This window comes from Leuciscus leuciscus, assembly GCF_965113295.1.
Source record: "Leuciscus leuciscus genome assembly, chromosome: 8".
Classification (NCBI taxonomy): domain Eukaryota; kingdom Metazoa; phylum Chordata; class Actinopteri; order Cypriniformes; family Leuciscidae; genus Leuciscus; species Leuciscus leuciscus.
This window is the reverse complement of record NC_138732.1, coordinates 24,669,959-24,686,269: the sequence shown is the minus strand read 5'-3', so window position 1 is coordinate 24,686,269 and position 16,311 is coordinate 24,669,959. Positions and strand designations below refer to the sequence as shown.

The following is a 16,311-nucleotide window of genomic DNA, read 5'->3' as shown; positions in this document are numbered from 1 at the left end:
GAAGGAGAGGGAGAAGCACTTTCTTCTCGACTCTCCGATTTCGCCTTCTGGCCTCTTCGGCGGCGCGGTTGATTCCGTAGTCGAGAGGTTTCAGGAGGTGAAAAAGCAGTCAGCTGCCTTCCATCAGTACCTCCCTCGCCGTCCTAGCTCTTCGGGGAAGACTGCCGCAAAAGGGCAGTCTCAGCTGTCTACCAGCTCCTTGCACCGTCAGGTGCAGAAAGAGAGTGTCGCCGCCCGCGCCCCTCCTGAGGGAGCCTGGCAAAGGAGGCGACGCTCTCGAGGTAAGCCCTCCCAGCCTAAGGTCGATCTGAGGACCGTCCTTCAGGCGAAGAAGGCTTCCTCTAAGCGGTCCTAGGCGTGGCCGCACCGCTGAGAGCTGTCCCCCCCGGGATGGAACGATTGAGGTCGCCTCCGTCCCGGAGCTCTCGGGGAATCAGTGCTGTGCTCCCGCCGTCCAGTACGCTTCGGGCCACACTGATTTCCCGCGCACGCACGCCGCTCCAGCCGCCTCAAGTAAGACCTGCGGCTGGGCAGCGAACGCGTACGCACACCGAAAATCATTCTCGACTGCTCCCTGCCGCTTCAGGGGGTCGGGAACGAGGCTCGGTTGACACCCGAGGCCAGCCTCGAGAGGCTGGTTCCCTTAGTAGATTATCTCGGCGCATGGTCATGCCTTCCGAATATTTCTGCGTGGGCCCTGCGTACTGTAGAGCTGGGTTACAGACTGCAGTTCAGCTCCCCTCCCCCGAAGTTCAACGGGGTGGTCTGGACTGTGGTCGGCCCAGAGCAGGTTCGGGTTATGGAACAGGAAGTTCAATCCCTGTTGGTCAAGGAGGCCATAGAACGTGTTCCTCTGCCAGACAGGGAGTCCGGGTTCTACAGCCGGTACTTCATAGTTCCCAAGAAGGATGGGGGGTTGCGTCCAATAATAGATCTCAGGCACTTGAATCGTTCTCTGAGGAGATTCAGGTTCAAGATGCTCACAATTCCAGCCATCGTGAGTCAGATCCAGTTCGAGGACTGGTTCGTCACGATAGATCTGAAGGACGCATACTTCCATATCTCCATCCTTCCATGTCACAGGAAGTTCCTGAGGTTCGCTTTCGGGGGCGAAGCGTACCAATATCGGGTTCTTCCCTTTGGCCTAGCTCTTTCCCCTCGCACCTTCACCAAGTGCATGGATGCAGCACTGGCTCCGCTGAGGCTCCAGGGCATTCGTGTACTCAATTACAATTACATGGACGACTGGCTAATATTAGCCAAGTCGTACGATATGGCAGTTCGACATCGAGATGTCGTTCTCGCTCATATCAGGTGCTTGGGGCTGAGACTCAACACAAAGAAAAGCGTGTTGACGCCCTCCCAGAGGACTACGTTCCTGGGAGTGGTATGGGACTCCACGACGATGCGGGCACAAATGTCTCCTGCTCGGGTGGGTTCCATACAGGCGTTTGTCTCCAGAGTGAAGCTAGGCCACAACCTCACTGTGAAGCAGTTTCAAATACTGCTGGGGCACATGGCAGCAGCGTCCAACATCATACCTTTTGGCCTGCTACACATGAGACCCCTACAGTGGTGGTTGAGAGCCAAGGGGTTTTCCCCGAGGGGAAATCCGTTCCGTATGATCAGAGTAACGCGCAGATGCCTTCGTTCTCTCGTCATATGGAGGAAACCTTGGTTCCTGTCCCAGGGACCAGTACTGGGAGCATCATGTTGCCGGAAAACCGTTTCAACAGATGCCTCCCTTACTGGTTGGGGCGCGGTCATGGACGGCCGCTTTGCGAGAGGTCTGTGGGAGACCCGGCACTCTTCTTGGCACATCAATTGCCTGGAAATGCTGGCGGTCTACAAAGCTCTGAGGAGCTTTTTCCCAGACCTCCGCGGCCACCATGTCCTGATACGCTCGGACAACACTTCTGTAGTCGCGTATCTGAATCATCAGGGGGGTCTTAGGTCGCGCCCTCTATGCAGACTGGCACACCAGATCCTTCTGTGGTCCCAGGGGAAACTGTCGTCTCTCAGAGCGATGTACGTCCCCGGGGACCAAAATCAGGGAGCAGACGTCCTGTCGAGGCAGGGGCTCAGGCCCGGGGAGTGGCGACTCCACCCAGAGGTGGTGGAAGCCATGTGTGTGAGATTCGGCCCAGTGGAAGTGGATCTGTTCGCGTCTCAAGAGACGTCCCACTGTCCACTGTGGTTCTCTCTCAGGCATCAGTGCTGGAGTTCCTCCAAGATCGCTTCTCCGCCGGTCTTACCCCGTCCACACTCAAGGTGTATGTGGCTGCCATTGCAGCTTTCCACTCGCCTGTAGGTGATGGGCCCTTGGGGAGGCACCATCTGGTTGTACGTTTCCTCCGTGGGGCTCGGAGGATGAGGCCTGCGGCTCGCTCCAGAGTCCCAACCTGGGACCTGGCGGTGGTACTTGAGGGGTTGGCTGAGGCCCCCTTCGAGCCACTGGAGTCGGCTGAGGCAAAGAACCTGACCCTTAAGGTGGCCTTTCTCCTTGCTATCACCTCTCTGAGGAGAGTGGGAGATCTCCAGGCCTTGGCGATATCGCCAACTTGCCTGGAGTTTGCCCCTGGCGGGGTTAAGGCCATCTTACACCCTAGACCGGGCTATGTGCCCAAGGTACCATTTAATGTGGCACGGTCAGTGGTTCTTCAGGCATTCCATCCTCCACCTCACGTGACGGCGGAAGAGGGGAGACTTCACCTGCTCTGCCCGGTCAGAGCCCTGAGAGTGTACCTTGAGAGGTCCTCTCAGTGGAGGAAGTCAGACCAGTTGTTGGTGTGCTTTGGTTCACCCAAGAAAGGGCTGCCTGCATCCAAACAGACAATCAGTAATTGGATTGTTCAGGCTATAGCCATGGCTTATCAGGTGCGCAGTCTGCCTTCACCTATAGCTGTGAGGGCTCATTCTACCAGGAGCATGGCCTCCTCGGTAGCCCTCCTTTCTGGAGCCTCGCTTCAAGATATTTGCGAAGCGGCTGGGTGGGCCACTCCACACACCTTCATAAGATTTTATAGTCTGCAACTCCCTGTGACGCCTGGCGCCAGAGTGATCGCGTCCTAAGTGTGCCTGGTCTCCCAGCTTCACACTAGGGTGGCGTGCTTACGGTGTGGCATAGTGGGCATTGCGTTCCCATAGTGTCGTCACGACGATGACGCAGTGCGAGTTCCCTCGAAGGGGAACGTCTCGGGTTACGACTGTAACCCTTGTTCCCCGAGAAGGGAACGAGACACTGCGTCTCGCCGCCACACCTACCACGTTCAGAGCGCTTGCTTCATCGCAAAGTAGCTAACGTGTGTTTGAGCCAGCGTCCCTTTGTATCTTCCGGGCATGCCGTCATCTACTACGTCATGACGCAGCACCAATCAGGATTGGACAGATTTCATTCATGCTTCAGATGCGTTACGCTGGGGGCGTTCCCATAGTGTCGTCACGACGACGACGCAGTGTCTCGTTCCCTTCTCGGGGAACAAGGGTTACAGTCGTAACCCGAGACGTTTTTTTTTTTTTTTTTTTTTACTGAAAAAAAGTATCAGAGTTTCCACAAAAAATATGAAGCAACACAAATGTTTTCAACATTGATAATAAGAAGAAATGTTTCTTCAGCATCAAATTAGCATATTCAAATGATTTCTGAAGGATCATGTGACACTGAAGACTGGAGCAATGACTGCCATAATTCAGCTCTGCCATCACAGGATTAAATTACATTTTAAACTATTTTCAAATATAATAATATTTTACAATATTACAGATTTTACAGTATTTTTAGTCAAATAAATGCAGCCTTTGTGAGCATAAGAGACTTCTTTCAAAAACATTTTAGAAACTTGCCAACCCCAACATTTTGAACAGCACTAAATATGATTTAATGCAATTTAAAGGAATGGGGACTAAAATGTTCAAGCTTCATAAAGGTTGTAAACAGCTCTAACTAGTCCATTGAGTCAGAGGGAGACCTCATCAGAGTCGATCAGTCTTAACTCATTAACCATTTGCAAATAAATATGCCGTCTTTAATATACAATATCTTCATATGCAAATAGACCTCAACACTTAAAGATATGTACATTATTCAAAGGATCTGAGTTGAACTCCAAAATCTTAATGCATCATGTTTCCTTGATTTTTTTAACTTCTCAATAATTCTAAACATCATGTTTCCTTGATTTTTTTAACTTCTCAATAATTCTAAACAGTGTTCCCACAAATTCCCAGTCTCTCCACGTCACTCTCTTTCTGTTTTCACGTCCTAATCTCCATGTAGCTCTCCCTTCTGTAGTTTTCTCATCTCGTATCCTCTCACCTGCTTGCAATGTAATCCCACTAATAACATTTCCTCCTCTCCCGATCCTTCACTTCAATCCTCACCGTGTCAGTTTTTACAGTACGTGTTAACAGCCTGGGGAGCAAACTAAGTCTTACTTCCTCTAGATACTCAATCAAACCTCCGGTCACACTGACAAGGTGGAGTTCACAGATATGGCAGCCCCCTACTGGCTATTGTTTGTTTTAATTTGTTGAGGGGATAAGGTGCCCATTCAAACGGCAGGTGTTCTGCTCTAACAATGCGCCCCCCTCGGGGGTCCCACCCCACCCACGCATGCCGTTAGACCACTCAACCCGACTCGTCCAGGTCATAAGCCTGCAAACCACTGTGGTAAAATGTGCTATTCAGAACGAAACCGGACAAAGAGAAGAATCTTTTTGGCTGGAGGTTATTTTGACTGTGTCAGGCTGCAATTGCAACACCCCAGGCGACCAAAGTACCCTAAGACCTCAAAGTCGAGCAAGAAAAATGTCCATGAAAACAAAAGTTTTTTTGTTTTTTCCTGTTCCCATATGATACCCTGCCTCTCAATGTGTTTCCTGTCGTAATCTTCTGCTATTTTCCTCAAAGCCACGCTAGTCTAGTTCTCAAAAGCTGATAGGTATGCTCCATTTCCTCTTGAACGCTGCTTCTCATCGCTGTTTGGAATCTTAAATTCGTTTTTCCTTTTGGACCTCTGGTTTGGACGCCTTAGATGTACAGTATTAGAGGGTCCCACTTATCAATACTAACACATTAATATTCTCCTCATAAGATGCACAAGTTATTATCAGAACAGATAGACGATACATCAAAAGAACAAATTATGTTTCTCATATCTATTGATTAATTACAACTAAACGCCTTGAGATAACCACAGATAAAGACCACATGAGATTATGCTTGTCCTGTGCATTTGAATTAACAAGTTCACTGTCATAACTGTCAACGGAAGAACACTTTAATTTCTGCAACCTATTATCTCTTTATTAAATGACTGTATTAATTAACATTTCTCCTTTGCTGAAGTAATTCACTAAGGCATTCATGTGACACTGAAAATTAAAAAGCAGATGCTAAGGATAGACACAGATAGGGATATTTTAATAACTTTCATGTAACAGCGTGTAATTATTTTTTGTGCATTTCAAACAGATAGATGCCTCATTACCTCCTCCTCACTCACCCATAAAAGAGCACTTTCCTTTTCCCAGTTTCTCTGGACGTTCTTCGCCCAAAACGCTTTTTCGTTTGCACTTGTGCGAGGTGAAATTGGGGGGGGGGGGGTTATTACCGCTCTTTCATCTCCCATGAGCCATGCAGTCAGCAGCCATGTGGCTACCACACATCCCCACTGGACACATGCAGTCCTGTCCCAGAATTCCTAAAGTGCACCTCCTGACATATTACTACCACCTCAAAAGCTCTTAACGATTCCATATTCCTTGAAACCATCACAGGGTTCCATATACAAATTTTTTTTTTGCACAGACAAATCTCTGCATGTTAGCAGTCAAAACCACAAAAATGTAATCTCTTATTCCTGATTACCTAGCATGACTAGTTATGATTGTTTATTGACTTTGGACAATCTGTCTAAGGACATATTGGATTTGGGGGTTGGACTGTCTTTCCATGGGGATAAAGGCCAACTCATCACTGGAGTTTCAGGATGAAGGCAGTGAAAATGAAGAAGCCAATGCGCCTTTGAATTTCTCTGCATTGTTTATGCACAGTGTTGGCAGTTTCCATCTCAGGAAGAGTTTCATTCAGTAAATATTTTCATTACAGCCATGTCTGGATGCATTCTCCACTGAAGGACTCTCACTTCACACTAAGCAGAGCGGACAAAAATGAATTATTTCATATTCCTCTTTTGAACGTTTGCCCCCTGGATGGTTTATTTTCAAACCCTGACAGCTAATAGCGCAGACGGCCTGGTGTTCTTTCACAGTATATGAGTTCTTAAATTACTAGAGTAACGCTTGGCTGAGAGGTGACAAGGGCATCTTCAACACTTCTGTGTGAAAGTCAATATGACAGCCAGGCTACAAAAGGCTCATCAATAACACAAGTCTCATCTTGGACTCCAGGGGTAACCAAGGACACCCCCCCCCCCCCCCCCCCCCCAGCCCACCATCTTTCCCAAAGACGTCATTACCAGGCAGGAACAGCAGTCAAAACTGTGGGTCCCGACGAGTGTCCCCATATCTAACAAAAGTCTCTGTGCCAGGCCACCATGGGTTTATTTATTTGGCTTTATTTGGCTCTATTTCCAATTGTGTTGCCTGTATAAATTTCTCCAAAAAAGGCTTTTTTTTTTCTCCCATTGTAACTGATGTTAAACAGGGGACTTTTCATTTTGAAGTCGTTACTTCCTAAGCTAAAGTGGCTAGATTTCAGTCAAGCTATATAGCTACACCACAAGCCACAAATGAAATACAGCAAACTCCTGTGAATGTGAATCTATGTGAAAGACAATATCTTTTTGACATATATCATCAGGGCTTGACATTAACTTTTTTGCTCACCAGCCACTGTGGCTAGTGGTTTACCAAAGTTACTAGCCACAATTTCGACATTGATAGCATGAGGAAAAACTGCCATATAGATTTTTTTTATATTATCTCATAATTTGGCTGCAGGTATATTAGGTATGGTAACTATATTAGGTAAATGATATATTGTCACTTTAAGACCTGAAGCACGGATCCATTACACTGTTACACGTGCGTTTTCTTTCTCAACTGTTTACGTTCACTTAAAACATAACTGACTGTGTTTATGAGAATATTTGTCAAAACCGGCATCTTGACATTATTTTGTGTGTATTTGACTTTTTAAGCCTAATAAGCAGCGAAAAAGAACTCAGTTTAGTACTAAGGCGGCTTTGCTGCCACTGCTGAAATCCACATTAATCAAGCTCTGATATCAAGCTCTGCATATCAGATAATATATTTGGAAGTAATTAACAGCAATAAACATACATCTAAACTAAATACATACAACCAGTTAGAAAAATCATATTTTACATTCATAAATGAACAGCAGCATTTAACTAAATACTACATGGAGCAAACGGGGTGTAAAATGTGTAGGGACTCAAATAAATGTCACACCACATCACTATTTGTCTGAGCTTTTTACTACAAAAGTTGTCACACTTCTGAAAATTCAGTTAATGGCATAACTACTTTTCCTCCCCAACACTTCATTAGAGTCACATCCGCTTTCTCTCTGAGTACCAAAAGCCTAGTAAAATCCTGATCAAATCATTCCGAAATTTTGGTTTGATTCTTTTGTTTACTGGTTGCTAGCTGCAACCCAATGTTTGAGTCTGTGAAACTTACATCACAGTAACAAAATCATAAAACCACACACGGTTTTATTCATATTTGTTAGCTTAGGATAAACACTGTCACTTCTAGCTACACTAAGCTATAACTAACAAGATGTGCTGATGAGAATAACGAAGCCCTTGTGTTGCTTTGGCGACAAAGCCCGCAAAACAAGAGCCCTCGTAAACCCGAAATGGCCCGGAGGCGTGCACATTATCAAATCCAGCCTTCCGTGACACAAGCTTGGAAGATTCACAGACTTCTGAGTCCGGGACATTCGGAGTGACCTCTTCGAGACGTTTGTGACAAGGGGTCTGCTGGCTCCCAGACTCACCAAAGACAGCATTAAGCTTTGATGCAGTGCCTGAAATGAGGCACATTAAACATTTTCCGTACATGAAAACATAAAGGTTGGGTGGCGAATCGTTCCCTTGAGTCGTTGCCCACAATCAGTGCCAGCAGCTGTCTGGCAGGCTGCAGTGTGTGAACGCTCACTGAGCGAGAGACTTCACATATGCTCCTCATATGCCCACTGAGGTCAGCAGGGCACCGGAGACCACAAACCCACCTCCTGACTCGCTCCAACACCAACACAACAAACACACACACTATCCCGCTGACTGACTCACTGCTATAATAAAAAAATAAAAAAATGACATGCAGCATAAGCAAATGCTGATAAACGGATATGCGATCTAGGGTGGAGCCACCAGTTGGGAAAGCAGGAGTTGGCGGTTTCACACCGAAACTTCATTAAGAGACCCAAAGTGTGATGAGAGGAAGGGAATGCTGCCATTCTCTCTCCTGATCCAGCAGACCAAACACACTACGCCAGCCACAAAGTGCCACATTGTTCCTGAAGTGTTAACTGCGAGAGGGCCTAAGACTCCGGAGGAGAGAATTTGCTATTAAACGCTACTAAGTGTGTGCGTAACTGGTGCAAATTAAAGCGAGAGAGATGAAAGAGTGAAAGAGCGAGCGAGAGAGAGAGAGAGAGAGTGTGAGAGAGAGAGAGAGTGACTGAAAGGGGATATTACAGTTGCGACAGGAGCTATTAATGAGCGCAAAATCATATGAGCTGTCAAAGAGAGAAAAGCCTTTCAAATAAATGCACATTTATTAGAGGGAAATGTGCCTGAACTCTGGAATTGTGGGTAACTAGGCCTTGCTTAGGGCAGAGGTGCAGTCATTACAGTTAAATCAACACTCCAGGGTGCTCTGGGAAACCTGATGGCGTGTTAATCGTACCCATGAGACATGGAGACGTGTCCTCCCGGACTATGAGCAGTCCTTAAAACTGCTACAGTACATGTATGTTACAGATGCCGTAGCTTGGTGCAAGTTTTGGATGATTTGCTTTGTTTTCGATGAATAAAATCATACTATAAGAATATGCAAAGTCATTAAACAAATACTTTGCACTCCGTGAATGACTTACATCTGTCTCCAGTTTAAGCAAGACGCAACCTGACATGGTATATTTTAAAACAAATCCAATATACCGCAGGTCATGACCCTTATTTATTTTTCTCTCCACATGAAAAATTCCACTGAAAAGACCTTTAGAGGTTAAAGGTTGGAAGGTTCAACCAGACCTCTGGCTATTGAACAGACTGGATGCCTTTCCTATCAAATCCAAAAAAACGAAATATTATATTATAACAGATGGTTATGATATTTAAAGAACTGCCATGGCTTATCATGACAGAAGTGCCGCAGGTGGAAACAGGGAAATTAAGGATATTTTCTCAGTGAAAATCACCAGTGGTTAGAAGTAATCTAAACACATAAGAGAGTCAGTCTTCAGCTGCAGTGCGCCCCTCAACGGACTTGTGGTTCCCCAACTTCCCCAACTAATACAGCCAAGATACATACACACACTCACACCATATGGCCATTAATCATGTTAATGTTTGTGTAAACTCATTATCCTGGATGAAAGAATCAGATGCAATGCTGTTCAACATTCAGATGTGGACACATATGAAGAGCAGTTAATATCTCAACACTCATTTAAAACAATCTGAATCGAATTAATGAAATGCGATTTTACTCGAGTCCAAACTCTTCAAACACTCAAATTAATGCACTGAACACTGAACCGTGAACTCATGCATTTGACAGTTATATACTGCATGAATTACTGCTAAATTAAACTAAACAGTACTTAAAATGTATGTACATCCTCTACAGAAAAACATGACACCAAGTATTAAATCTGTATTTGACTCTAAGAACTAAACTGACCTTCTTTAAATACTGTCATAACAGTGTTTAAAGAGGATAACAACTGCCTGTTTAATTGAGCAAAAATAACATAAAAAGTATCATGTTATTTGTTGTATCAACTTCAGACATCTTAATAAGAAAAACTATAGTAACATTTTACAACAATGCCCATATTACACAAAATACAGTGCATTAACCCATTTAATCCAACTGGTAACATAAATATACTGATGTGTTAGAGTTGTCAAGGAAAAATCTTGATTTCATGTGAACACTTTTTTCATGCCTGGGTAAAAAGTCACATGACCAGAGCTGTTTCATTCCCCTTTGTCCATCTGAGAGATGAGGTATTTTAAAGAGCCTATTATTGATGTATTATTAAACTGATGTAGCCTACTGATTGATTATTTAATTGTATATATTTAGTTGCTTTTAAAAATCCTTGCAACTGAGAAAATTTGATATAGAAACAATTTTCACTCAGAAATTGCAAGTAAATTTCAGAATTAACTTAAAAGAAACGGCAAGAAATTACAAATTTGGAAGTGAAGGACTGAAATAGTACTTTCTTGTGAAATGTCCTATTATAATCTTTGTTTTATATGCAACTTAAAATATTTTTAGAGCACTGGTTAAAATTGTAGTCAGGGGAGGGGGGGGGGGGGGGAATGTAACCTTTTAGTAAAAGCATGCAGTTGTGTCACTGGTCTCCAGGGAGTAATAATTACTTATAACTGCAAAACAACTTGCACTTATTATTTTTAGATGTTAATTAACACTACATTGTGTTTAATAATAGTAGCCTACCATTCAATATGTGTAAAATAGACACTACAAGTCATCAAGTCAAAAAATTGATGCATCTCCCTCTCATTACATATAATTGCGACGTTGACACGACATATTCGCCACTGTCATTATATTGTCGGTGTTCAAATAACGCGATAATAGGCGTACTTACAGCCTCTCGGCATTCCTCGGGATTCCCCTGGGCACCGTCCTGAAGCCTTGACCCTGACAATCCACATGAGAGCCCGAACAACTGCACTTATGCGGGCATCCATTGACAGCAGAGCACAGCAGTCCGCAAAGCACAGCCACTGTCCCCCAATACTGCACCCACCGCATCATATATATCCTCTGAGGCTGATAGCAGTCTAATAACAATAGAACAAAATTCAAAAACAATAAAACTACGCAAACAAACTAATGCGTAGGCTATATGAAAAACAAAACCAAAAAAAAAAAATGTATCCGCGTCTTGTCCACAGAAAATTAAGTCCCGCGGGGGAAGAAAAAAAACAAACAAGTGGAACGAGGGAAAAACTTAACGGTGAACTATAGTTCCAACTTTAAAAACTTCTCGAAATACACAGAAAAAAGCGTTCCTCATTCAAACGTAAAGTTGTATGTCTCTCCACGCCACTGAAACATACAGATGCGCATCAAAAGTTAGAAAAGCACATCGCTGCCTAGGAAAAGCCCATAAAAAGTCCGCAAAATCATTCAGAATGTCCAAAGTGATTCATTCTCATCCTTCACCAATTCCGCTTTTTTTTTTAGGTCCAGCATGCAAATCTTCATTGATAGTGATAGAGGGACTTCAGCGGAGCTCGTACCTATTTGATTTCCAGCCCCCAAACTCTGCGCTCCACACTCCTACTGGCTCATCTGCGTGATGTCATTCAGGGATAGGTTTGGGGTCTCGACTCGAGAAGTTGTTGGGACTGCTTCAAATTACTCAGCCCACACCAAATGCTCGTTAACTTTGAGTGGAAGAACACAAAGTTATGAATTAGTAACCGCAGTTCAAAAAAGACAAGGCATTATTTTCAGCTGCATTTTGAAATGACAAAAGCGAGAAATTCTCATAAAACAAGACATGAAAACAAGATACGATTTTATATTGCGAAAAGCCTGTAGGTTGTTCACCACCAGGAAAGGTTAAAGTGAGTTACTGGACAGTAATTACTTAGTGAAGTGATTATTACAAATAATAATAAATAATAATGAATGAATAACTACATAACCAATTAACAATTGTTTTAACTGAGAAATTGTTATTATGCTATTTATAATGGCACTGTATTCAACGAGGCTATACCATGCAATGATTCCGAGATTCAGATACTTTTTGTACAGATAATTTGAGTTCTGTCACTCTTGAGATATTTTACATGACTTTTTTTCATGGTTTTTGGTGCCCATTTTGCAGTCGTAGTGCCCCCATCTGGTGAGAAACTTCATCTTACTAAATCTAAATTCCCTCCTCACAATGAGAAACCACTGGATTTCCTCCAGTCAAAAAAAGACAACAGATATCTAGATAGGTAATACTGTAAAAAAAGAAAGAAAAAAAAAGTTGCTGCCTTAAATTTTTAAGTACAATCAACGTGGATGTTTAAGTCATTTCAACTTAAATTACATTAAACTGACTTAATGAGTTGAATCTCACTTATTTTGATGTGTTAAAGCAATGTAAAAACATATGTTGTCATAACTTATTAATCATATCATTATTATTTTTTTTTACAGTGTAATGCTTTGCTTTCAAGATAAATCAATTAGGTAAATTAATCTGGTAAATGAGTTGACAAGTATTCTTTATACATGTTAAACAAGTACTCTTTAAAAATACTCTTTAAGGATCTGAGCACAGCGTTTAACCGATTAAACTACGGAGTGAAGCTTTAAGCGTTTGCTGGAAGGCTGCAGGTATACGTGTGTGAAGTTAAGCTGCAAAACATGTGCTTTACACTTCCTTTAATGCACACACACATGGCCGTGAGTCCATAAATCTATGATTTGTGTCAATAAGGGTGATGTGCCAGATTTACAGACTGCTTTATTCTATTCGCTTGTTCACGTCAGGAGTGAGGAATGTCCAGAGAGCTTCCACCTGTGGAATACTGTGGAGAATGAGCGTGATAAGGAGAGCAATACTCTACATGTGTTGAGCTGTCTGTCAGCTCCTCTAGGGTCAGGCCTTCAAGTAAAAAACTCGTACCCATACAGTGACCCCCAAACAGCCATGTTGCACTCTTGAGCACGATCAGACTATACGGCAGAAGAAGCATCTCTGTCTTACGTACTCAGATGTATGTCTTCATTAGGGAGAAGGGTATTATGTCATTTTCTTTTTAATTCTCTGCGGTCATGAGTGAGGACTGGACTACAGGCAGGATCCTTGTGCGCTTAGAGAGCTCGAAAAAAATAACAGCTGCCCTTAGGCTAAACATACAAAGTCATAATGCGTTTAAAAACTGAGCGCATGACATTACAAATAAGACGAAGTGAGTAAGAAAATAGATTGTGACTTGTATTTTAATAATAACTTGGCTTCGCTGAAAAAAAAGTTGAAATAAGTTAAAAGGTTAGTCATCAAATTGAATTGACCTGCGTTTTCATTGAACTACACATAGCAATAAAAAATGCACTATAAATGTCAAAACAAAGGATCTTATTTGTAAAATGATACAAGTTTTGTGAGTTAAGGCCGGACAGTTGACATTAAACTGACCTTTCCATTTTATGTATTGCACCCAATGGAAAGTGAGTGGCCAGATTATGGAAAATCTTGGCATGGATGGTGTAGACCAGCACTTCTGGCAGGGAAGGGAAAGGGCTAGCCAAAGACCTGTCTGAGGAAAAAAAGCCATTAGCATACCATGAGACATGAGACTGCTTTTAAATGGAACACTTGAACATAAAAAGAAATCCAAACTTTTCAGCAATTACGTAAATCTCTCAGCCTATCCGTTTGCTTTGGGTGAGGGGAAATCTCATATAGATTTTCTCTCACTCCATATATTCCCTTTTTTTGTCAGTTTGTATGCATTTTACATTGCCATCCTGTTCTGTAGCTTTGTAACCGAGAAGAGTAGTGAAGGATTTCTCATCTTCCTGGGTGGAAATTTTCTTCCTTTAGCTCACACAGAACTGAAAAAAACAGTCAAATCTTTAATTCCACAGCAAAATTGACTTTATGGCTCATAGATTTCCACTTTTGTCCCGTTTGTATCCCAGCCAACCACTGTTAACCCATATATTATGGATCTTAATTCCTTCCCACAAGTGACTGGCAAACGGAACATAAATGGGAAGCTGCTTGTTTCTCTCAGGCATCTGTTTGCATTGCTGTCTGGCACCTCTGTGAACTGCTGCTGGGTGATAATTGGAAAGACAGCCTCCCTCTGTAGCATCCTGCTGTCTGAACAGTGACCATTTCAACCAGAGGCCCAAGCTTCTAATGTGTGAGTCTCCAGAGCCAATGCCGCGTGTGCCCATGAGACAGCAAGACACCAGCTTCTGCCACATAGAACTGCTAATTACATGCACATTGTCCTAGCTTGTATGAACAGGGGCGGGCGGGCGGCGGGAGGCGGAGAGGGGAGAGTATCGGGAGGTGGAGAGTTGTGACAGGGGCCTGCCAGGAACAACAGCCTGGGGTCCCCCGGACACACACGCTGTCAGGATTTGGGCCCCCATGAGTTTCAGACAGCCAGAAATGCTCGGCTTTGTTGTGCGCTAATTTAAAGAACGGTAAAAGAGCTTTAGCGGTGTATACACTCTTTTTAATTTTTGTCCTTCAGTTTTAGCAAACAAGCACATGGAGAAAAACTATGGCCAGATGTTGCCACAGAATGATTTGTTTGTAATTCTAAAAGCTCACATTCCATGGGAACTGCTAAAGCCCTGCAGACATCATTGGTTATGCCAAACCTGAGGTGTTTTTTTTTTTAACCGAGTTGATCTTTGACCTGGCTCTGATGTCAGAATTTGCAACATTTGATGTCGAGCTCTGAGACAAACATTCCTACAGAATTTTTCACTCGCTCCTTTTCAATTACTCACGGCTGGCAGGCAAAACTACGTGCGCTCTACGTAATGCCACTCAGTGTGAACCAGGAACAATGGGAATGAAAGTGAAAGGAGAAACTCCAACAACAACATCCAAGCTTTTTCTTTCAAGGGATAGGAAGTGCACAATTAGATTGGCTCAGCTCTGAAATCAGTAAGGTTTTATAATGTGGAAGTGGTTAATATGGTTTATCTTTTTCAGAGAATGGGATGAGGACTGGATAGGTGGGAGGTGGGATCTATCTGGTGCCCTTCCGCTCCTCGTGCCTCTATCAGGATTAGCCTATAAACAGTTCCATATGTGGTGCTAACCCTGACGCTACAATGTAAGACTTTTTCCATCGGTATGACTGGAAGATTGATGATCCAATTTACTAGGGAGTTATCATGGACCAGAATACTCAAAAGAGCTAAGAGGAGCGGCCAGCTGTTGGCTCTTCTGCCTCGATTTTTCCTTCGGCCGGAATTTCATCTGCATACAGGGAGATGGAGAAGTAATGTTCATGTGGTCAGATGCAAGTCTCTCAGTGCAGTTGATAAACTTTACACTCATCCCGTGACTGTTCCCAGAGACTCACTCAGGGGCTAGACCAATATCCATCCAAGGGAATAAGGTTTTTGTGATTGGATGATTATAGGCTACTTGCGTAGAGCTCTAATGTTCTCACTCATCTCAGCGAAAAAACACCCATCAAAAAAAGAAAATCTAATTTTCACCTTGACATCTCCAACTGTGACCTCATAGACAGTTGCAAACATACTGCAAAGCCGTCACTCATTATTAAGATTCTCCTCGGCCAAACGGTCCTGCCCGGTCTGCATTTGTGGTTCAGTAATAATCTGTAATTAACACCAACCTCTGAGATCAGCGTCCTGATTGAGTCCAGCATATGCGGGCCACATGCACTGACCTCCAACTCCTCAAGCCTGCTACTCAAGAGCTGTTTACATAGTGACGTCCTACCAGCATTCATCAGATTCTCTGTAGGGAGGCTTTAGGAAATTTTGGACTGAACTTATTCTTTTTAGCTAGGAGAAGCCGTTAGTGATTGGCCATTGGAGAGCTATTTGTAGACATCACAGCTAGGACTGTAGACACTGCAGCCTTCGGTCTTTATGTGACTGCGGTCGACAGAGCTGACCTTCTGCTGGCCAGCATCCATCTCTCACAGCACTATGATTGCCTGACGATCTGTTTTTTATTCTCTCTTGAAATTCTGTCTGACCAGAAATTGTTATTAATTATCAAAGCTTTGCTAAGACTATCACTTTCCTGCTTGGCTGGTCACATGGTTTCCCCCCATTGGCTTTTTTTGTTTTGTTTTTCAGGGAACCGAAATGATGCCAAATGCAACACAAAGGGGTTTTGAGGGTTTCACAGATTTAAATCTAAGAAACAAAGTTTTGGGGGAACAGAACAGGGGTGTGTAGGACAAGCCATTGAAAAAAGCTAAATTTGAAATCCCCAGCAAGGCATTTTAATTAACCCGACTTGAAAAAGTGATTTTTGTTCGTGAGAGAATGGTAACAGGACTGAGAGCTGAGGGGTTTCTGTTGGTAGCAGCG

The 16,311-nt window shown here is 43.5% G+C and overlaps 1 protein-coding gene across 1 annotated transcript in view; it reads right to left on the bottom strand.

Annotated features, from left to right (window-relative positions):
- Window positions 1-11,560, bottom strand: part of slit3 (slit homolog 3) — a 173,499-nt gene extending 161,939 nt beyond the window's left edge. Inside the window, exon 1 of the mRNA XM_082177377.1 lies at window positions 10,847-11,560. Coding sequence (XP_082033503.1) covers window positions 10,847-11,016 — 170 coding nt within the window. The 5' untranslated portion in view covers window positions 11,017-11,560. The remainder of the gene's footprint in view (window positions 1-10,846) is intronic.
- Between the last annotated feature and the right edge of the window lie 4,751 nt (window positions 11,561-16,311).